Source organism: Cavia porcellus, unplaced genomic scaffold (genome assembly GCF_034190915.1).
Source record: "Cavia porcellus strain 051 isolate PalLab524CR breed Dunkin Hartley unplaced genomic scaffold, mCavPor4.1 scaffold_20, whole genome shotgun sequence".
NCBI lineage: Eukaryota > Metazoa > Chordata > Mammalia > Rodentia > Caviidae > Cavia > Cavia porcellus.
In genome coordinates, this window is record NW_026947503.1 from 63,458,518 (window position 1) to 63,482,046 (window position 23,529).

General features: G+C 45.9%; 1 protein-coding gene across 34 annotated transcripts in view; it reads right to left on the bottom strand.

Annotated features, from left to right (window-relative positions):
• Nucleotides 1–1,673: 1,673 nt before the first annotated feature.
• Nucleotides 1,674–23,529, bottom strand: part of Epb41l3 (erythrocyte membrane protein band 4.1 like 3) — a 229,227-nt gene continuing 207,371 nt past the window's right edge. For 8 of the 34 annotated variants that reach the window (XM_063231935.1, XM_063231921.1, XM_063231918.1 and 5 more), the window contains 12 exons: nt 18,737–18,790; nt 16,264–16,299; nt 16,014–16,079; nt 15,374–15,565; nt 10,455–10,529; nt 7,575–7,697; nt 6,629–7,015; nt 5,716–5,847; nt 4,861–4,959; nt 4,315–4,395; nt 3,925–4,041; nt 1,674–2,797 (listed from right to left, as the gene is read on the bottom strand). In XM_063231935.1, the coding sequence (XP_063088005.1) occupies nt 3,931–4,041; nt 4,315–4,395; nt 4,861–4,959; nt 5,716–5,847; nt 6,629–7,015; nt 7,575–7,697; nt 10,455–10,529; nt 15,374–15,565; nt 16,014–16,079; nt 16,264–16,299; nt 18,737–18,790 (1,356 nt within the window). In that variant the 3' untranslated portion in view covers nt 1,674–2,797; nt 3,925–3,930. The other 26 variants (XM_063231933.1, XM_063231932.1, XM_063231945.1 and 23 more) reach the window with 17 other exon arrangements.

Genomic DNA, 23,529 nt, shown 5'->3' on the forward strand with positions numbered 1-23,529 from the left:
CTGCGAAATCTGCAAGGCAAACAGAGCAGTGGGTATGAGAATTTCTCTGTGAAAGGGAAACAGGGCAAAAGCCACAGGCAGTGAGCCCCCACTTCTTTTACCCAGCACAGCACAGCTGGGTGTCCCGGAGTCCTTTCATGGGACTTTGCAATGACTTGATGAGAGCCCACAGCAAATGCAGAGGTTTTCAAAGGCCTGGTAAGACCAAGCTGATGTTTCCTCAGAGCTTGCACGGTGAGGATGAAATCACAGGTTATCAGTGCCACCTACTGTAATTTGTTTTTCTGCTGATTCAAGAGAACCCTAAGTTTTTGTTTTCTTCCCATGCTGGACCTGCATCTTGGCACAAGCTGAGAAGGATGCTTTTCTGTGAGGAAAACAGCTGTCTCAAGTGGAATTCTTTGCTTCTTTAGACCCTGAAGTACAGGGTCTAAATTCCACGTATACTAGTGGTCACTAAGGGGAACAGAAATGGCCAGAGCATTTACCACAGGTGCGGGCCAGCTGTGCCCACTGATGAACTCTAGCTCCAAGGCTTGCAGATTAGGGAATGTTAGGGACTGACCCATCACCAAGCTACAGCAGGAGGCACGACTTACATCTAATCAGCAGACCACGGTAAAGGTGACAGGGAGCCAGTCCCAGGGCGCTGTTGTGTCACTTAAGGCATCATCTTGCTACATCTGCCAATGTTTCCTCCTTGTCACTAGCTTAGATGAAGCAAACTGCCACGTGCCTCAGAACCACCAGGAAATAAATTCTTCCAAGAGGAAGCTTGCAAGTGTCTCCTCCCCGTGTGGCCTCCGGATGAGACCTAGCTCCAGGAGACACCCTGCCTGCAGTCTCACAGAAGCCAGGAGGTGACAGGTGTATCTTGTGTCCAGTTGCTACTTTTTTTTTTTTTGATAACTTTTCTGTAACAATAAAAAACCAGATTTGGTACCAGGAAGAGGATACTGTTGTCACGAATACCTAAATACGTGTGACAGGCTTTGGAACTGAGGCGAGGGACACCGTGAAGAAAAGCAGGTTGAGAACACGAAACTCCTGATACCGTATAATTTCAGACACAAAAGAGTACACATTGCTAAGGACAGAAAGACATGAACACACAGGCCTGGATTAGGGCAGCTAACACAAATGCATGTTGCAAACAAACTAAGATGATTACGGTGTACTCATATAAGAAGGCCTAAATAGAGTATGACTTCAAAAAAAATTTGGTCACAATTAAAATGATCTTAAGGACCAGCTGAAGAGTGGGCATGGTCCAGCTGTGGAACAGGCAGCTAGGCCTCTGTAGTAGCACTGGGTTGATTTAGTCAGCTGGAGAAAGGGTTACAAATGTTTGCAATAGAAGACTCTTCGGTAGATTAATTGCACCGAGGCACACAGAGCCTATTTATCAGCAAAACTAAAATTCAAAAATGAGCTATCCTCTTTGAAGCCACTGCAGGCAGCCTAGCATTTATATAAAGATATTTTGCTCCCATCTCTGACCCCTGGAAAGGTCCATACACAAGGGTTTCAGCATACACATAGGTTTCAGCCCGGGGCACACAGGATATCTCTACCGTGCAGACAAAGGGCTGAAGGAGGCCTTTGATGTGACACACACATTACCCTGGGGCTAACCACACATGCTACTGAAATCACTGAACATGGAGAAGTGGTTTTCGATGCATCTGTCATTTTTATTTTGCTATGCAGTAACATTCACCACAGGGTGTAATGAGTCGACAGGGGAATGGAGAATATATCTTTCTGAAGGCTATTTATAACTAAACACTAAATAGTTTAATTACAGTGGAAAGTCTGTACAGTTTAAGGCTTGGCTCTGAACTAGATTGTAAATATGGACCAGATTTGGAAATAAAACTCTTTTTCAAGTAAAAGAAGAAGGAAAAAAAAATCCATGAAAAAAATACCAAGAAAAAGAAACAAAGAACACAGCCACAGAAGCCCGTTGGGTTTTCTGGGAGCAAAATTTCATAATATTGTAAACTAACAAAAACACAGGTTTTCTTCTCCAAACAATGACAATTTACATACTTGGGACTTGTTAGGGAGCTCCGGGAAGCTTTCCAGATTGAACATAGACCAAAGCGAACAAGAAGGAAGAAATCACATTAATATGCTAAAACCAGTTCTACCTTTTAACGGATTAAATTAGATGCACAAAGCAAGATTATAAGCATTAAGTGTTTCCGGAGGGTCAGAGAGTCATTACTGTTTATGGGTGAGAATAATAAAACCAGATGAAACAAGTACAAGATTCAAGTTGTTTACTGAATAGACTCGGTTATTGGCACATCTAATCTGGGGTAAATCGGACACACCGGACCTAGACAGCTCCTAGCACTGTAGGGTAATCTTCATGTGTCTGTAAACGAAGGATGTTTCGCCTAAGAAACTGCAATTTTGTGGAGACTGTAATAATAATAAACTATGGGAGGCATGGACTGTCGGTGTGTTACAGGAGATCACGGTTTATATTGTTGGTTGTGAACGTGCAGGTATAGCTGAAAACTGAGACGTTTGTGAAAAGTAAAAACGCTGCTTGGTTGTAATTTTATCCTTGCTTCATGCAATATCAGTTTAGTGACGCTGATTCAGATTGCTTTATTACGGGAAGATCTCTGCCAGTGTCCTTATCAATGGTCAAGGTCAGTTCTTCTGGACTGGAATTTTCCACGGACAGACACGAGTCAGTTGGGTTAGAAGAGGCAACTCCGTAGAGGCTCTGGTTTTCCTAGTGATTTGCAAATACTGGATTCATGTGCAACCTAAGTTATTCCTGTGGAAGAGAGATTTGATAGTCACTCATTTGAGAGCATCTGAGAACTGTGCTCAGGTCAGGGTCCCCAGGGGAGTCTCTTGGCAGGTTAAAATGCTCTTTCAAGACACTTAACATTGGAGCCTATGTCACTGTGTCTGATAAGCATTTTCTTAAATAACTGCATCACCCCAGTGGCTTCAGCTCAGTGAAGAAAACCTTTTGCTTCCCATTGTTCCAATATATTACTCATTGAACACAAGTGACTTCAAATGCCCTTCAAAGTGATGTTACTCATCAGCCTAAAGATTTCTGAATCAATGCTAGAGAACGTTTTTATTAGGTCTCTGCAATGTTTTATCCCATAAACACATTCATATCCCATGAATACAACATGAAGCTCAACTGTTGTATTCAGCGTTCAAAGCCCTCTAAAGGATGCTCATGCCCGAAGAGTCCCTCATGGCAGGTCTGTGCACAGGTGGAAGAGGTGGGGTGCTCAGGATGCGGCCATACAACTGGCAAGGCATGCACTTTCTGGAGGAAAACAGGACGCACGGCTGTGCATCTGCCTCTCCCGAAAGACAACAGTACGAGTCATCTCACCGAATACAGGAAATAGGCAATGTCCAAAAAGAAAGTTTCAAATTAAAAAAAAAACAAAAACAAAAAACCCACAAAGCATAAGCAGGCTGTGCCCAAACACAGTTGAAGAGCAGGTTTGCAAAGGAGGATGTTGTTATCAAGAGGAATAAAGGGTGCCTACTGAATTTCCCTTTACCTGGAAACACACACATTGCACCTCTCAGAACAAAACTGTGTTAGTTCTGCTTAGGCCACAAGGCAAGAGAAACTGAATTTGCCATTTAGATTGGGGTGGTGAAAAGCGTGCAGGGCACAGTTAGAAGGCAGCAGTGGAGGAGGCCACTCAAGCAGGGACTCTGCCTTTCCTTCCTCCTCTAACTGGCTGGCAGTAGATGCAGAACAGCTTCAAGCTGGAACCTCACAACTGGTACCCAGTTTTCAGTTCCCTCGGTAACCAGTCCCACAAACGCCAGTGAGGGAAGAAAGGAAAGGAGGGGGCGACAGGGAACTGGCCCATGCCACATGCCAGCCAGGCAAGCCTAGTGATCGGAGCCACCTCTTACCTCTGGTCAATCCTCTCCATCTTCCGGTGTGATCTCTGTCTCTTTATGGACCACTACTTTGGTCACTGACATGTCAGGGTGCTGCTCTTTGGCCTCTTTAATTGCCTGAGCCAGAGCCTATCCCCAGGAGATCACAGAAGGGCAAAAACAAAAAGGAGGTGGGACATGCATGAGCAGCAGCAAGGTGTAGACTTCCGAGCTAAATCTGTACCCACCATTTACACACGAGGAACGATTACAAAAGGAATCAACCATCACATACTGGAAAGTTAACTCCGAAAATGTCTTAGAGTACATGACGCGCTGGAGGAAGAGCATGGGGAACTGCGGGGCCAACAAAGTGGTCTCTGTTTGTCTCTGCCAAGGGCATTTACTGTCTCGTAACACTACCTGGTCATGGTCAATGTCGGCATCTCCTGTGATGACTATTCTCTTCTCAATCCTTGTCTCCGAAATGCCTCCTTTCACAGTCTAAAGGAAAGAATGAGAAGCAATAGGAAACTATTCATGGGCACGAACAATCACTGTCCCACCCAGCAAGGGCAGATGTGTGACAGCTCTATGTAGCATTCACACCCATTCCCCGCCCCGGCCTGAAACAGAGGTCTGCGGCAGTTGCTGAATAAACTGAATTCTGGAAGTTAGGAGACAGAGGAGAGCTTCAGGTTTGGGCAGCCAGGGTTTCTGGAAGACCCTGCCTTGAGCCCAGCAGCTGAGCGAGTGTGGAGCACAGGGAACAAGCATGAACATTCCTCAGCTGAGACCAGCACATGGGCCCAGAGCATCGTGAATACAGAAGCTGGCAGAGCTCCCTCTGCAGCTGGCCTGGCACCTGACAGCTAAGTCACTCATCCACTCACTCAGCGCGGGCTTCCAGGAGCTTGGCATCTGCCTTTCTCCAGCTCCCTGGCACAGCCCCAGGCTCTGCCCACTTACTTTGGTGATGTGCGTGGTGGTGGTGGTGCTGGTGGTCTCTGAGGTGATCGTCTGGGCGCTCATCAGCACGCCTGGCTCCAGGTCTGCCCCGGGATCCACCTAAGCAAAAGCAGAGAAACCCAGCCCTGGGTTCACGTGGCCCTTTGAGAAGCTGCCGTGTTTGGTGGTTAAGGCACCTAGGTGTCCGAGCTACAGGTGAGCCCTGCGCTGCTGTGGGCACTGCCTCTGAGGACACAGCCAACCGCAAACTGAAACTACATGGGGAAAATACGAGTTCGTTAACAAACTGGTGCAGACTCTTTACTTGTCATTAACCTTTGAGTAACAAACTGTAACAACCATCGCTGTAGCATTTATGCTGGGTTGGGAGGAGATTTAAAGTCACACCGGAGGATGGGAGGATGAGCACAGGTTATAAGCAAATGCTATGCCACCCACAGGGGTCCTGGAACACTGACCCCACAGATGGGGATGGAAACTGCTCCCAGGACACCATGCCCCGCAGTGGGAATCTCGGAGCAGCCTGGATGGTAAAAGCCAAGCAGAGCTGAGTTCACTGTCTTCACATTAATGCAAGACGCTTGAGCAGCTCAAGCAGCAGATGACTCCTGGGACCTACGCCTACAGCTGTGGTCCTGGGACTTGGTTCTGTGGCTTTTTCTGTGTTCTGAGATATGTCAAGGTCTGGTTACGCTCTTTCTGCTCCGCAGTCAGGAAGACAAGTACGGTTCCTGTATTACTGATGGACATGGTCTTCACCCATCAAATATCTGCAGCTCTGGACTGGAATGCACGAAGCCCTAAATGGAAGAAACCCTGAAGCGCCAAGGGCTCGGTCTTCACAGACGGGCTTACCTGTGAGGATTCGTACGTGATGGTTTTCGTTTCTGTGTGAACCACCGGCACTTCTTTTGTAGAAACGTCTAGTTCCCCACCCGCTGGTGAACCGCTGCCAAAACTGATGGTTTCTATCTTCATGGCTGTCGACTGTACCCGAGAGAAATTGGTAGAGTGGCGGTTACTGTTTGAACAAATATTCCCGGGTTTCCCTTCTCTTCTTTGCTTTGGTATTTTAGTGCTTGGTCTAAGCACAGGGTAATTTGAAACAAGGGCTTAGATATTACACTGGGAACCAGCTAATAAATGAGGCATACAACAAACATATTCCAGTCTCCTCAAATTCCACTGTATTTGTGATACAAATGCTTTGGCTAAGAAAACATTTTGAAAAAAAATTTTTTTAAATCCAGGCTTTATATCATACTCTTCAATCTCACACACTAAGAGTTGGAACTTTAAATGAGCCTTATAATAATTTAGAAAGATGGAGTAAGTATTGCCAGCGGTGCCCCCCCCCTCAAGAATCTCAATAAAGGAGAATAAAAAACAATTTCTTGGCACCAGGAACCTGGGCAAGGGGATTCTGGTCCTTCAGGAGGAGTGTACTGATGAGAAATAAATCCATCAAATTTTCTAACGTGTTGGGCAACCTCGCTCTCTCGCGTCTACTGTGAACGAGATGATGTCCACCATAAATGCCCATTTTCTGGAGCGGCACATTAGTGAGAATCCGCAGTGAGGGCTACCCGGGCTCCAAAGCTGGGAAACCATCTCGGAAACGCCCGCCTGCCATGCAACAGGGAAGGAAGAGGAGAAACTGCACACAGCCACGGTGGCTGGTGGCACCTTCCTGGGCCTTTACGCTGATCCCGTCTCAGGGCACCTGAGGGTCCCTGTAGCGCTCTGAGCAGCACAAAGCAGCAGTTACCTCAAAATGCGCCATCTGCGCAGAGGTGTCCGGAGCGTGGACAGCCGCTCCCGGGGCCTCCTCCGGCTTGTGCGAGGCGGTGGCTGTCTCCTCCTGTCCGGGGACAAGTTTCTCAGCCTCCGGGCCTCTCTCTTTTGTCTCTTCCGCGAGCACGGAGCCCTCCTTCCCCTTTGTGCCGGAAGCATCGCGGGGCACAGGCTGTCCTGCGGGCTCCACGTCCTCCCCCGCCGCGTGAGACGCGTCCCCGCTGGCGTGCACGCTCATCACGCGCCGCTCCTCCACCTGTACGGTCTCCACCTGCACCACCTTCTCCGTGCCAAGTGGCGTCTGCGGCTGCGGGGCCCCCTTGGTCTCCGCCTCGCTGGGCTCGGCCTTGCTTTCCACCTTCTGTAAGAGAAAAGCCGCGGTGTCAGAGTGGCTCTCCACCCACCGAACAGGAAACAGAAACAACAAGAAAACCAAAGCCACCACTCCGCGCTGAGCGCGCACAGGAAGAAACGCTCATGGGAACTTAGCTTCCACGGCCCACAGCAGAGCTCTCAAGTGTGCCAGCCCTGATGCACACGGTGACACAAGCTGCTACTGCACCCTCCACAAGCCACACATTAAAAAAAAAAAAAGAAAAAAGAAAAAAGCGAGAGCATTGAAGCATATACACACCGGTTTGGGCGGCTTTCTCACATGGAACACATGAGATTGAATGCTTCTGAAAATTAACCACTATTAAATTCTCAACACCACTGCCTTTTTTGAATAGGGGAAATGCATTCTTGAAAGGGGGTCAAGGGCACAGGACAGACATGCTCAGCGCGCACAGAGGACAATCAGGGAGACCTGGCAGGATGGACGGCAAAGCCACTTGCAACACACACACAGCGTGGGCCACAAAGGCGGGCGGCAAGGCAGACGTGCACACTCAGAAAGCAGGGACGGAAGGAGGGGCCACCTGCACCCAGCTCTGCGAAGTGGAAGTCACCCCGCCTATGAATTCTGTGGGCTTGCGCGCCGACTCTAACAGACTGAAGATCTCAGAGCCGTCCATGAGCTTTTCTCCAGATGACGGCTTGGTCTGAGTGGAGAGAGAGACAAGAGTCAGGCGCGTGGGCCGACACGCAGGGCGTGCACGCGGTCACGGCTCGGGAGGCGGATCGTAGGCAGAGGGGGAAGGGAGGAGGAGAGATGGAGGGCTCCAGAGTGCGGCCTTTGGGAACGGAACAAAGAATGGGAACTCAAACAGCGAACTGGGTTGACTATGAGCTCTCAGTGGGTAAAGCAGAGAGTTATTAGGGTTGGGGGGCGGGGTGCTGACTTAAGCAGGTCATTTCTTCCCCCTTTCTCGCAAGCCACAGCAGCACCATCACATCTGGGGGGACGCGCACAGCTGGAAACGAAACGGAAAAGTGTCAAAAGGCCGAGTTGGGGCTGAGGCATTGAGTCAATCGTGAAAAGAATCAAAAAGCTGGGCTGGCTGCTCTCAAAATAAAGCCAAGCAGCGAGAGGAGCGGAGAGGCTCGGGGTGGAAGGGACCCGCCTTGGAGAATGTCATGCTGCAAATGGAAACTGTGACCGAATGACGGCCACTGGTTACCACCACTCGGGACGCCGACGACTCGGTGACATAATGAGCAGTAGCAACGGTGACGCCCGGCTCCTGGGAATACCTCCATTCCGACAGGCTCTTCCTCCGGGGACCGAAGAGCCCCACTTTTAAGACCTCGCTCTCCGGAGCTTGCTCGGTTTTACCGAACCGCATGCTTTCAGGGCGAGGGTGGGAGGCAGCCACCTCGTCGGCCAGCGTGGGCGTCTTCTTGAGGTCGTCTTCCGGGCTCTGCAGACGAGACTCGGCTTCCTTGATGGGCGTCAGGGATTCTGATAGCTTCCGCTTTGGCGTCTGGACTTCAGGTCCTCTCCTAGATTTCTCTTCAGCCAGCGCTTGCAGGACCTCGAATTCCGCCAGGATGGGAATGGCCTTCCCCGGCTGCAACACACCCCTCTCCATCCTCTCAAGTCCATCCGGCATGGAAGGCTGGGGTGCCTTCTCCCCATCTTTCCCCTTCCCTGTCATTGTAACTATTCTTCCCGACACCGTGTCGTAGGACTTCCCTAGCGTGTACAGTTTCTGTTTGTTCTCTTCTTTCAGCTGCATGTCTCGGGCCAAATCATCCAGACTATGCATTTCGACCATGCCAGACTTCAGCAGGTCCGCCGGGAGGTCACCTGTCCTACTGCTCATGGTCACCACCTTGTAGGTCACAATCTTTCTTGAATCACCATCAACTACCTCAGTGGGTATTTTGTCTACAATAACCCAGTCCTCTGTGCCCTATATTTGAAATACAAAGGCTAAGTTAGCAATTTTGAAGGTATGTCGTTTCTAAAATACGAATCCTTTAAGGAAGGGGACATAAGAAGGGAGATGTGCTACAGGCGTGGACCACTGCCCCATGCCGCATGCACACATGGACTAACGGAAATTTTTAAAGGGTTACGGCAAGAACCTCAGGGTAGGAGGTCTAAGGCAGGTCTGCACAGGACTGGTGGTTTTATCTAGTAACTATGCAGCCTCTCCTTATTTGAAATTTACTAACTACCGCCTGCAACCTGAAGTTCTTTCTGCAGGGTAGAGCTATAACTTCAGATGCAGATGTTTCTTTAAACTGGAACATATTCTGGTGGTGAATTTTGCAAGGCCTGTCTGTGACCTCAGGGTACACCTCTGATTATTTTGTATTTCAAGATTAGACTGCAGTATTGAAGTTGTACAAGTTATTGAGCTTTACACGTGTGGACCCGGAAGAATAGTTTCCGTGTTAAATACAACGCTATGCTTCATATACTGGTGTTTCCTATACAGAATTTACCACTGTTCTACACACGTCTGGAGAGCCGTCTTCTGTGTTTGTGCACTGCACTTGCATGCTGTGCCCATCATCCCACAAACACCGAGCGTGCCTGAGTGCCAGGCATCCTAAAGAAACCCGCATCCAGAGGACACTGCGGGTCCTCGCGGTTGGTACCTAGCGGCTGGTACCTAGCGGTTCCACACTGAACTGCAACTGAAGCTCCCTTGTACTTTCCTCAGTATTAGATCCAACAACGTAGACGAAGTAAAATTTAAAAAAATTTTTGCACTTAGGGAAACCTAAGATGATGCAATGAGGTAACAGACTAAGGAGGGGACAGAAATCTAAGGGAGCAGGGGAACTCCTTGGTTTTTACATTTTAAACGAGGGTGTCCTCTACTTTCATACTGATCACAGCCTGAAAACTTGAATTGTGATATAAGAGTACCTGAAGAAAAATGATTATAGATCGACCTACATGCTGGACTGGACTCAAATGAATCAAAAAAATAACCCCTAGCACCGATGGGACAGCTTTCTGGAAAATTACTTGATGAGAAGTAGCCACAGAGCCCGCAGAGCCTCCGCCTCCTTCTTCTATTTTCTTTGTCACACTTGGCTATCGACAAAGTCAGTACAAATTCAGAGCTCTCAAAACCAACCACGGGCACCTAAGTTAGCACCACTTTAGGGGTAACAACAGGCGGTAAAATGCTTCACTGAGATTATTTCTATAAAGCACAATCACAGTGCTGCAACCCTAACACAGATAAAATCGAGAAGGCACAGAGAGACAAGACGTAACTATAACATTAGGCAAAGTCTTTTCTCCCTTCCCCAGAACCTAGGCAGAAATGATATACCCACCTTGGCTTTAAACCAGATACATTTCAGAGGAAAATAAAACACGAAAGACACTTTAATAACACGCAACTCGGAAAGAAGAGCTCCTTTTGGGAAATCCTGTGAAGTTTGAATTTTACCTGAGCCTCAAGGAATGCAGAACTTCCTTGCTGCAAAAATATAACTTTTTCAGAAATCTCTCTTTCTTCTTTGGTCTGTTTGAATAGAGGGGGTTGGGTTGGAGAAGAGGAAGTAGACAGTTTCCAAAAAGGCAAGTTAGGAAGAGTCCTTTTATTGTAGTATTTATATATATAACAGATATATTTAGATACGTACACAGTATACCTACATATAGATTCATACCATTCCATACAGTTTTCTTGAAGAAATAAATGATTGCTTACTAACTTGAAAAGTGGTCTGAAACCATCTTGAAAGTTAATTATTCCAAGAGCAACAAGTTATTTTCTGAAACTTGGGTGCTTATATATAAATTGAACATTATTTTTACAATCACAGAACACCCAGCAGTGATTTAAAGGGTCCCTTATGTTTGAACAGTGTGCATCACGGTTACCCAGAGATTGTAAATGTGAATATTAAAAGGAAACATGCAGACCCTTAATTCAAATTTAAGTTACAATCTCATCTTTTTTCTGATAGTGGGTTGTGCTCCTCGCTCACGTGCTACGTGTAACAAGTAGCAAAAACCACACAAAGTTCATGAGCTGTTAAACTGAACAAATCCCTGTTATATATAAATTGATTTCTTTGTTGTTCCACAACTAAAAAATAGTCAAAATTTGAACTTTTGTTTTGTTTGTTGGTGGCACTGGGGATTAAAGCTAGGGCCTTCACACTTAGCCAGTTCCCCAGCCCTTTTTAAAAAAAGTTTTGAGACAAAGTCTCCAAAAGTTGCTAAACTGCTTAGTGAACTTGTGATCCTCCTGCCTCAACCTCTCTGAGTGCTGAGACTATGGGTGAGTTCTCTCACACTTTGCCATGAATAATTTTTATAAGTTACACTCACAATATCTTGGCAGACAATTAAGTAGACCATATTTTTTAGAAATAGTAAACTTTTAATGCTATGAATTATTTTTTTAAATTTTCTGACTTTTATTCCTTTATATTAGGTCAGCACAGTTTAACCTGGGTAACACAGTAGCTATTGAGCCTATCTTTGCACTGACTATCACTCCATAAGCCAAGGACGGATTGGAAAATTAGTCTAAAAATGATTATGGAAAGTCCAAAGCTTCTAGAAGAATATGGGACTCTTTAAGTAAATTATAAACAATATAACTTTATGAGGAATACTGAATATTCCCATTTGTCCACTCATCAGTCCACAAGCGCACAGCGAATCAGTGGCCTGCAAGAGACACTGCGGGGTACGGACAACATTCTCTTTCAGGGCCTGCTGGCAGAGTCTGACAAGCAGTCTCAGATGACCCTTATGAATGACAGATGAATCAATCATTTTCAAAGGGGAAAAAAAATCTCATTCTGCTGCAGTTTTGGAGGAAGATCTTGGAGAAGATAAAATGTGCCATGTGAAATCATTAAATGTGGGTTAAAAAAACCTTTCAATCATAGACTCTTTTCAAACCAAAATGAAAAACAGGAAGAGAAGGTCAAAATTACAGGTACTCTTCAGAATAACACTGCTGGGGCTCTAATTATAATCACTGAGCTAAATACTATTCCTAAAATGAAAACTTAAAAAAAAAAGAAAAAGGAAAAGAAATAGCTCAGCAGCTAAACTGTGGTTTTCAGCATACGCTGCTGTCTGAAACAAACTCATTTTAAAACTATCGGTCTCACCACTGGACATGTCAACATAGGCTATTGTGTATGTCAAAACCAAAACAGGTAATGTAAAGGGACAGGCCTTAGAACTTCACACTAGAGGAGGTCAACTCCCCACCCGCAAGTTCGGCTATTAGAGAAGTGAGGAGGAGCAAACACAGAAGATCTGTGAATCGAAATGCATTTTATCAGAGCTCAGGGTACAGTCAGATGTGCACCGTGACTATCTCATAGTTCCTTAAACATTCATCTCCGTCTGGTACTTGAGAATGAAGTCTAGGCTGGCATACAGAATTCATAACACTGCCCTTTCCTCTTGGGTGATTAGGGGTTTCTAATGAACACTTGGGGGAGTAGGTAAATTTGAGAATACAGAAACCATGAGTAATGGGCAGCCAGCTCCATGATGAACATTCCTGCGATCTACTACTCTCTTGGGAGAGAACAGTGCGAGTACTGCATGTGTCTGATCAAGGCTTGGAGATTTCTAGGAACCAAGTAATCACTAAGTAATGCAATACACCTTTTGTATGGACTGTGCTTGGGGCATCATACAGAGCCATCACAGGACATGCCTGTCACAGACACGTACGTCCCGTGTCCTACCGACCCCTGGTACAGCTGGTGACTCTGCCCGCACATTGCTTTGTCTGTTTTCCAATGTTAACGAGGACTTGATGTTATTTGGGATTTGGGGCATCCTTGGTACTTATCTGCTATTCACTCAGAAGACTGAAAGTTGAAACCACTCACAACCAAATGCTCATTTTATATCGTAAATGCACAGAATTCTCAGAATATAATCATCATTATTTCTGCAACTCAAATTTTCTTCCATTTCTAAATTGATAGTATTTGATAGGAATGACAATTACTTAGGATTCAACCACTATAGATTAAGAAAAACGAAGAAGGAAGACACTCACATTAAAAATCAGAGGTTATTAGACATTTTTTTCAGAATGTTTTATCACTGAGATTTACCAACAGAACAGAACAAGACAAACAAAAAAGCAAACCCCACTAAAGTTGGGGTACTAAGTTTGAGATCACTGAATCTAGTTTTTTCTGGTTCTGGCAAAATACTACTACTTCATTTGAGATATCAATTAAAAAGTTAAATATTTCCATTAGAAATGGCTGGGCTTCTTTACAAACTGGCTGATTACTGTTGCATTAAAGTGGGCCACATTAAATGATAGTAACTGTGACCGTTAAGCTTAGCTGTGAACTTGACTGGCTGGTGGCTGTCTACGGGATCAGGGTAGCACATCTGTGGGTGTGTCCAGTGGCTAGTGGAAGCCTGACCTTCCTCGACTCTTTCTCTTGGGCATTGTTCTCTTGCTCTGCTTCTCAGCCACTGTAAACTACAGCAGCTTTGCTCTCCCAGGTCCTTTTGCCATAATTTCTTGCCTTGGAGCCAACCAACCATGAACTGACTCTCCGGAAACCATGAGCCAAATACACCTCTTCATCTTTAGTTGTTGGAGTTGGGTCCTGTGCCCCAGCAGTGACAAAGTGACCAATACAGGAATATACTTTGAAAACTGCCTCCTACAAAATGTGCTTTGTGTATCTTTAGGGAGGAATATAAAATGATCTTTTATACTTTTCACAAAATAAATAACAGATGCCATCATTTTAATGTGAACGTTGGCAGTAATTCACATCATAAGAACCTCCCAGTTTGTTCTTAAGGCGATCAACAGGGCTGTTCCTGTTTTTGCACTAACAGAAAAAAGCATTCGTGTCAAGGTAAAGTCCTGGACAGTCAAAATATCACCTCCTTCAATCACTGACACTCTTGGGTTTCTCCAATATTATTCTTCCAAGATTCAAGATTTAATCAGAAGCTATAAAAATTTCTGGCATGGGAAGAGTTGCTTGGTGCTTTTTGCTTTTTCTGCTTAAGGTGCTGTTTACTTTGTGTGTTTGTGAATTAAGTCTCTGAAATTTTTAGGGACAGAACATTATTCCCAAAAGAAACAGTGTGAACTGCTCTTGACCATTTTGGCAGTAGTTATGATGGTACAATGGAAAAGTATTTTTGGTGATGCAGGGACTGTTATATTTAAATCACACAAAACATGAAAATTCTGTCTCTTGAAACTCAAGTAATGTAAATGGAACTGGTGTCTAAGAAACAGGGATAGTGGTTAACAGTACTTTTGATTCACTCTGCAACAAAAGAGCCTTTGTGAAGTAATTCAGATGGATATGTGCCTCTTCCCTTCTTGCTGGGATTGGAGTCATCCCAAATGGGGTGACAGGGGATCCTGGCCACTTCTGATAAGCAGCTTTCAAAGAGGTTGTGAAAATGATCCACAATGTGTAACTGGATTCTTGTTACTCCAAAGACTCAGCACTGCATAGAGACCACTGTTTAAAGACTTTTCCTCTCGTAACAGGCCTAAGTTTTAATTTGCCTGTCTGTCTCAGCTTCCTGAACAAACACCTCACAAAGAAGGGATCTTGATATGAAGGACGTTAATCAATACAATGCTTGCAAGATGTACTTTTAAAAGTAACTTCTTTTGAAAGCAAGATAAAGCGAGACTACTCTAATGGCAGACTAGCAGGCTAGCACTGCAGCAATCTGGGGTCTCACACAATGACAGCCACGAAGCCACACTGGCAGGACGCTCCCTGGGGTTGAACAGCTAAAGTGAGCTCCCCCATACTGAAAAATCTTACCTGAAAAGAAATTTTGGTCCCCTCTTGCCCCATTTAAAAAAAAAGCCAAATGAAACAACTAAATATAAGTAAAAATCAAAGAAAACACTATTTTACCTGTAAAATTCTAGTGTAATCTATCAGAGCAAAATGTGTCATAAAATGCTAACTGTATCAGGTCAACAAGATATGATTTCCCTGGCTCTCATCTTGTGACTGCTGAGAAACATGCTTATGTTTTCAGGGCACTCCTCAAAGCATAAAAAGTGGCTTCAGAAAGAGCGTGAATGCACTGAGCTAGTATCTCAGGGTGCCCCAGCTGCGACACGGGGTTAGGATTGGAAGGAGCTCCAGCCCTGGTCTGCCTGTGGTTTCCTGGTCCCTCCTCCTCAGCCGCCTACACACTGTACTCTGCAGCTTTTCTCTGGCGCACTGGGCAGCTCATGGACTACAGTGCCAAGAGGTGAAGCTCTCTACCTGAAGGTTTGCCAAAGTCTTCCCCCGGTCCAACCCCTGTAGAGAGAGATCAGTGAACAGGCGACAGTTCTGACCCGAGCAAAGCCTGCGCACTGACCTCTTCCGGCACGAGAGGCTCGATCATGGGCATGTCTTCCTGCCTGGCCGCCAGCCGTACCGGGGAGGTAGAAAGCCTCTTTTCCCACTCATTCGTTACAGCCGTCTCTGTGGAGGTTTCTAAAAATGTTCTTTTCAGCTCACTAATGTTGGTTTGATGTTTCATCAGTTCATCTTGAGTTTTGTCTAGCTCCTACATTCGGAACATAAAGAATCCAACAGTCAGCTTTTGCATTTGTTTTGCTTTTGCTTTATAAAAACCCAACAACGTCAATCTCATTAGTAGTCAAAAGAAAACAGAATGTTGATCAGGGCTCATGACACGACCACAAACACTCTGGTGAAAATGTGCTATTTCCAGGGAAAAGAGAAAGAAAGGAAGGAAGGAAAAAAAAGTCCAGTTTCACACAGGCATACAAATCAAAAGGACTTGGAAAGGCAAACTGTGAGAAGAGTAGTTCACACGTATGCAGAGAGAATTAGAATAAACACACGAAGGAAAAGGGATCTCAATCTAAGAGAGAAAGGGAGGTCACAGGAAGCGGCAGGGTTGCCCCTCAGTAAAAGGTGGGAACACAGCTCATGCATCACGGTAGAAGGGACACAGCACACAGGCATGCACTGTATGTACCAATACCAACCTCTAACATAAGATTACTATGTTTGACATACACATTTTCACCCTTTATTCGCTTAATCAGACTATTCTGAAAAAAGTGGAGAAGAAAGGGAAAGGTAAGGGCCACTGTCATCGGGGGAAAGAACACCGTCTACACACCACACGTGGACGCGGCGCCAGCGACACAGCATGCCGAGCGGGCTGGACACCGCAGACAAGGACGCATCACGCACTGGTTTGGGATTTGGTTCTATTTTTTTAAAATTTTCTACCTGTGCCTTGGGCTCTGCATCCTCCTCCTGGTCCGACTGCCAGCATCAAGAAAGAGTGGGAAATACAGTCTTACCATCCAGTGTACACTGAGTGGCCGGCCTCGGCCACCATGATCTCTCACACACAAGATCAGAGGAACAAAGGTCCCTCACTCAGTGAGTCTCTGGTGCAGGCCTGGGCAGGTGGCACACAGGGCTTGCCAGGCTGACTTCAGCGAGCGTTAGAGACAGCTCTGGAAGTATGTGGAGCGTGATTCCAGAGACTGGCAACCACTACCTAAGGACAGCACCCTTGTAATGAACGGACTGCCACAAAACTCCAGGGGCCTCAGTCATGACGGCCCGAGTGTGTGGGCCTCTAAGAACTTAACACAGAGGAGCCTGCATTTTAAAATTTCTTTGGAACCTAACGTTTTTGGAACCCATGCACTCAACAAATTTCAGGGGGGAAATGATTGGTGTGGTTTAAGTAAGGAAGACTGAAAAAAGAAAGCAGAAACCAACATAGCATTATCATTTCTTTAAAAAATGACAACAGGGCAGTTTTTGAGTTTTTAAAAGATATGCACAATATAAACAAGCAAGCAAACTAAAAAACAAAAACCTCCCAAAGCCATTTGATTAACCTTATTTTTCCAAGTTTAAGAACATTTCTAGTCTGTGCACCAGTATTTAAGGGCCATCAAGGGATGAGAACCCACAGCACAGAAGTCGGTACAGGGCCGCTGTGTTTCTCTCTGTGCTGGAACCAGAGCCTGGGCGTAGCTCCTGCATTGCCAGTGGGGACCTGGAGTGACATCAGTCTATCTGGGTCTTAGCTTTGTCATTTTCTCACAGGACAAGGACGCTGGCTCTGTGCACCCCACACAACTCTACTACTGTGCTGGCCAGGGCTTCTACTGCAGGGCTACAGGACACCTACACCCTAAGTGCTGGTGCACATTGAATTCTTTAGTGTGCATGAGTGTGTGCGTGTGTATGTGATTTCAGAGTTCTTGCACTGTTTTTTAAGGCTTCAAAAATCTAGTTACATCTACTGGTTTGCATGCCATAAACATTATGTAACCCTTTTAAACTGCTATAGAAACTTCAAGGATTACTATTAGAATATTTGTCACTTGTAGCATATATTAGGACTCTGGTAAAACAGTTACTGAATATATTAACCTGTGGCTCCATGGAATGAATGCTTACAAAAATCAAGGTGTAGTTTGCAGTAGAAAATTATCAACTTGTAGCAAATTTACTTATGATGGCTTAAAAGAATCTGGACAGTGGCTTTTACACTATTACCCTTTACTTTTAAAAATTACTACTTTAACTGGCATTTCCTAAGGAAGACACCTAATGAAACATCATTACGCAGTATCTTTTTATCTGAAGACATTTTCAATGAAGTGATGTATAATAGCACAGAATGTGTACTCATCCCTAAATGCCTAACTAGAACATAGTTATGATTAGATGACGTAAGAAAAGTAGCATATAACTTAGAGTACTAAAAGCATATAACCTAGAGTACTAAATTTGACCAGAATGGTGGGAAATAAACATTTTGATGTGTATTACTATACGTAAATACCTGTTTTTTACAGAAATTTTAATTAGATACTGGTAGGGCAGATTTTATTATTATTGTTACTATTATTATTATTTTGTCTTTTTGAGACAGGGTGTTGCTATGCAGTTCAGGCTGGCCTTGGGCTCACTTTGTAGCCCAGGATGGTCTTGAACTTGCAACCATCCTCCTGCCTCAGTTTCCTAAATGCTGGGATTACACACGAGTGCGCCCGCCACCATGCCTAGTATTAGGGCAGATTTTTAAAATGACATAACACACACACACACACACACACACACACACACACACATCTTGAATGAATAAGGCGGAAATGCTAGCACAGTATCTCTCTGGTTCAATGTACTTGGTCTTTTTCTGTAAACTACGAATAGTAGTATGCTAATTTTTTCTTCCTTAGAGAATTCATTTATGAGTCACTTAGCTAAAGACTGTGAAATGAATTGAGAAGGCAGTATTTTAGCAAGCCTTATTTGACCATTTGGGACTGTATATGCACCTGTGTCTCCCTAACAAGTGAACTAAAGGGACAGCCATTTTGGCGCCCTCAGGGCTTCATACACAAACAGCCTCTCTTTTGAATGATGCGATCTTTTTAAACAGCAGCATGGGTTTGTGCAGGTGGTTCTTAAAGCGTGACCCTAGAGGACCACCAGAGAGCTTGTGAGAAAGATACCCTCAATTCCTGTCCAACCCTCCTGAATGAGACACGCAGGTTTGGGGCCCTTCTAGAGAGTCTGATGCAAGCCAGGGCTTGGGAACTGAGGGTCCAGGCAGTGAAAACCCATCTAGCCTGCTGTGAAATTCAGGAGGGTCCCCGCTGCGGGAGCTCACGGCATCTCTCCAACACAGGACTGCCTGTGAGGCACTGTCCCCAGGTTCAGCCATACACACCTCAGTGGCAGTGGTCTCCCCGTCAGCCGCGGTGTCTGTGCGCTCACTGTCCGTCTGTTGACCACACAAGTGATCAGGTTCCAGGAGGAAGGAAGGCAGGGACAGAAAACAAACCCATCTGGTCAGACAGCAAGCATGCATGAAGAAAGTTCGCTCTATCTGTGGGGTGTGCAGTGCACGACCTCCCTGTGTGGATGCAGTGCCAGCCAAGCAAGCGAAGAGCCTCGCCCAGGAGCACCCGAGGGGCGCGAGGCCTGTGGGGCTGCTGGGAGGGACTGCCTGGCTGCACGGGCCACCCTGCGCTGCCTGGATGCCACTCTGTCACACTGCTCCCACCCTCTCCTCTGACACCCGAGCAAGGCCTAACACAAATCAGACTGAGGTTGGTCCATGGTTTTCATTTTAGCACATTTGAAAGGTAAAGAAAATGTAAATTTCTGTGAAAAGCTACTGTAACAGTCACTGGACTTTCAGCCCCTCATTTATACCGTCTGGATAATTTGCATCCATTTATGACCGCCAGGCTGTCTGCATTACCTGTTAATGACACAAAGCACATGCCAGTGACTCCCAGACACAGGCTGTGGGAAATGCCAACTCAGTTTTCAAGTAGCACGGCAAACAGGGCGCTCTGAAGACTGAAGGCAGTCTATCTGGCCTCCCCTCGGAGGAGGAGGGTTATCAAAGAGTGGATTCAAACCTTGGGTTGCAAAAGTCTCACTCGCATGGTGCAAATAATAGTGACAGTAAAGAAAAAGTGGGAGGGAAAGATGGAGGGACGGAGGGTGGGAGAATGACATCTACTTAGAAACAAAACAAAGCACAGCATTTGCAGAGCCTGGAGTTTCAGGGGAGAATCAGGGTAGCATTTGCATGATTTAAAAAAAAATGTTTCAAAAGGGTTTATAATTTAATAAAAACTACTTCCTCTAGAGTAAGATCATGAAACTGACACTGAAATATAATCTAAACATCCTCAATATTAGCTGATTTCCCGTCTACAGTGTCAACTAATTACTAGTAAGATTTCCTTGATCAAAGATTTATGAAATATAAATATATATACATACACATATATAATTTTTTTTGGTACTGGGGATCAAACCTATGGCCTTAGCACTCAGCCACATCCCAAGGCCTTTTTAAATTTTAAATTTTGAGACAGGGTCTTGTAAGTCACTGACTTGCTCAGACAGAGCTCAAACTTGCACGTCCTGCCTCAGCTCCCCAGGGTGTTATAATTTCAGCCACATACCATCACACCAACTTCAGATTAGTGTTTTGGAAACAAAAATCGGAACTGAGGGTTCTATAGCTGTCCGTCTGCCTCTTAACATCACGGCCTCTTCTCCAGAGCGAGGAGGCGGGGCAGTCTCTATAGCCATCTGTTCCTGGCACGATCACAGGCTTTGGCTTCAGAGATTTCTGGAGGTGGAATCAGACTGCAGCTCGGCAGGCGTGCCTCAGTGGCTGGCATTCTGGCCACCTAGTGACCCAGCTAAGTGGAAGACCATTTTCAGTGGATTCCTCAGGTAGTGTGGCTATTTCTGTGACCTGACTACCTTGGTGAGCAATGGGGCAGGGAGTGGCTGGCAGTTTTCCCGTGTGGCACTCACTCCTGTGGGACCGTTGCAGCTTTGCCACCTGATACTGCCTGAACACGCAGGAGAGAGGGCATCACTGCTCACAGGGCGAGGCTGACCCCAGGACCCTGGGCTTCCCAGATCTGTGATCCTGCTTAGCATCCTTTTTAGTTCCATCAGACACCTAAGGTTTTAGAAGGTTACCACTCTTCCCGTCTAGACTTTTTTTTTGGTACTGGGAATGGAACTCAGACTTGGGCTTTCCAGGCAGGCACTGGCTCCATGCTCGGCCTCCCTTACTGTTTTATAATTCACGTCAGTCACTTAGCTCTAGAGTTCAGTTGTAGATAAGAGAGAGGGTCTGTCGTTGGACTAAAGTGATTGCCACCGAAGCCTGTGACACACTGGGTATATTTGGTATCATAATCCCAGTTTCCCTTTGGAAAATGGGGAAAATCACAGCCTTAGCCATAGTGGGTAAAGGATACTAAGTATTTTATAGAAGGCCTGACACATAGGAGGTTAAAAACTGCTTGTAGTGATCCTAGTCTATTGATCGTAACACATTTTATGTAATTATGACTAGGTAATTTACCTAGGAATACACAAACATCTCTGGCTATATCCAAACGCCTTCAAAAGCTGTACATGGTTGCATGCACCTGAAATGCAAGTTACTGGGGAGGTTGAGGCAGGAGGGTCATGAGTTCAAGGTCGGCTTGGAAAACAAAGAGAAACCTCATCTCAAAAAAAAAAAAATCATCTCTAGCTTCCTGGATTTCCTGCTTAACATTTCGTCAGTCAGCACGTGTAATGCCTGATGAAGTCAATAAACTAAGTAATAAAACTGAATAAAGCAGCTTTTATGGCAACTGTTATTTATATAACGTACTGTGACTATCCAAAACTGCAAAGCAAATAGCATTTTATGAGCTATCACATAATACTGTGTTTATATAGTTTTAAATCAGTTATTTTCTTTATCCAGATTGAACTTGTCTCCTTGTGTTATCAAAAAATCACACAGGAGGGCCTGGAGTGCAGCTCAGTGGCACAGCTGCCTGGTAAATGCAAGGTCATGTGTTCGATTCCCAGTACAAAAAAAAAAAAAATTACACAGGAATTTTTATGTTTACCTAACTTTATGGTACGTTTCCTTATGGATGATTTGATGTTCTGTTCCTTATTTGGCCTTTCTGAAAGCATAAAAGTAAACAAAAAGATTGGCCAACCATGTTACTGTTTGCAGTGATTAAGCCTTTCTACACCGGGATTTCACTCTTAAGAAAGGCTGGGACTGATTAAGCCACTAGAACATGTAAAAAATGTAGAAAGAATTACCATCATTAGTGATTTTGCAAAATGAAAGTGACAGAGATGAATTATGTTACAAAGTCACCCGGTTGAGCTGCCAAAATGCTGCAGGCCTCGAGAAGAAAACCAGCCTTGGGAGCCAATGGCAATTTTTCAAAAACATGGAATGACCTACATAGGAGTTTTCTTCAGCTTAGGCTGAACTGGAACGCACAGCCCCGAGCCTCGGGGGCTAGGAGTTGGCGGGGAACAGATGGCCAAGTACGAAGTCCAGTGTCAGGAGAGCTGGACAACTGAGTGAGGCCACAGTGGTCAGCACTGGGGCCTGGGGTCCCAGCATGTGGTGACAAGGACAGTTAGGACCGGGAGCTCCCGTCCGCCTCCACTAGCAAGGGAGGAGGAACTGCTGTGATTTGTTTTGCTGATGTAATGCAGACATGCCCCAGTTTGACGTCAACTCTCATGCACCCAGAACAACGAGATGTACACCCTGGATTAGGCACAAGATCTGTGTGGCTGGCTGTTAGGAATGGCTGTTAGGAAAGTGCGGTGGCTCCGAATTTAGGAGAGCCCTTTTTATTTTTGGCTTGATGCTAGTAAGCTTGAGGGGAAACTCCGCTCCTCAGTGAGAAACAGATCTGCAGGGTGGGAATGTGTTGTGTATTAGAAGCAGTCTGTGCGCGTATCGCTGGGCTCTCAGTGCTAGCACCTTCCAGGCCTCTCATCTTTGGTAACCCTGCAACTGGGAGAAACAGCGGTATTCACGCTGAAGATTTAAAGTAGTTTGCATTACCTAGGTGTAAAAATGACCTTTCCACGTCTGTGCGTATCTGAGGTAATGGTCACACATAATCGGAGAATGCTGAGAAGCATTCCTATACAATATTGCAATGTCAATTGAGCAGCCTGGGCCAGAGTTGATGAACCTACAGTGTGCGCGCCATGGTGGGCACGCAGAGCCTGTCACCCCAGCACGTGAGCATCAGACACCAGCACGCACAGGGGCAGGGCAGGTGCTATGTGATGGATAAGTGGGTTCTGGGTTGCAGTTTGGGCTCTCGGTCTCTAAAAGGTTTGCTGCCACTGGCCTAGACTTTCGTTTAAGACACATTTGGGACAGTCACCTTCCCCTCCTCTTTGCTGCATGGAAATGGTCACAATACCACTAAAGGCAGGCACCTCAACACCTGCGTAATCCTACTGTCCCAGTGCAGTTCAAACTGACATTCGAGCTGAGATGAGCGTGGGCCTGAACAGACTTTTCTTGTTTAGTGCTGCCCAGACTTTGTGGTATTTTTTAAATGCTAGGAGTATCTGGGCATCCTCTCATTCCTTGTTCTATGGGAACAGGAGAGTGGGGGGAGCCAGGGGAAGGTGTGGGGTAGGGGAGCACGATAGGCAGCACCCCGAGGCGGCTTCTGTTTTGTTCCTGTCCCCTGGCTCTGCCTGCAGCCCAAGGACAAGGGTGCCGCAGCATTGCTCCTGGGCCTGCTGTGCGGTGCAGAAGGGAGGGATTGAAAAGAGGAGATGTGGGCGCTCAGCCCAGCCAGTGCTGGGGTGAGGGCGGGACCCAGACAGGCAGAGATCCTGGGTTCCTGCCCAATGCTGCACCTCCCTGGCTGAGGCCAGAGGCCCAGCCAACTCCCCCATCACCACACTGTCAAAACGTGGGGTGTTTTGGCTCCTACTGGATTTGAAGAATCGCTGCCATCTGACATGGATGAGACCGCAGCTTGTGTCTGTAATGTGGAGAAACCTCACATGGACCTTTTCCTGGTTGCATCGCTGTGGTGCCTACAGTTCTTTCTGGTCCTGTGTCCATCCTACAGAAGACATGTCACGTGGGTGTCTTAAACAGCTGTGGACATCCCTCTGCACCCCATGTGTGATGGACAT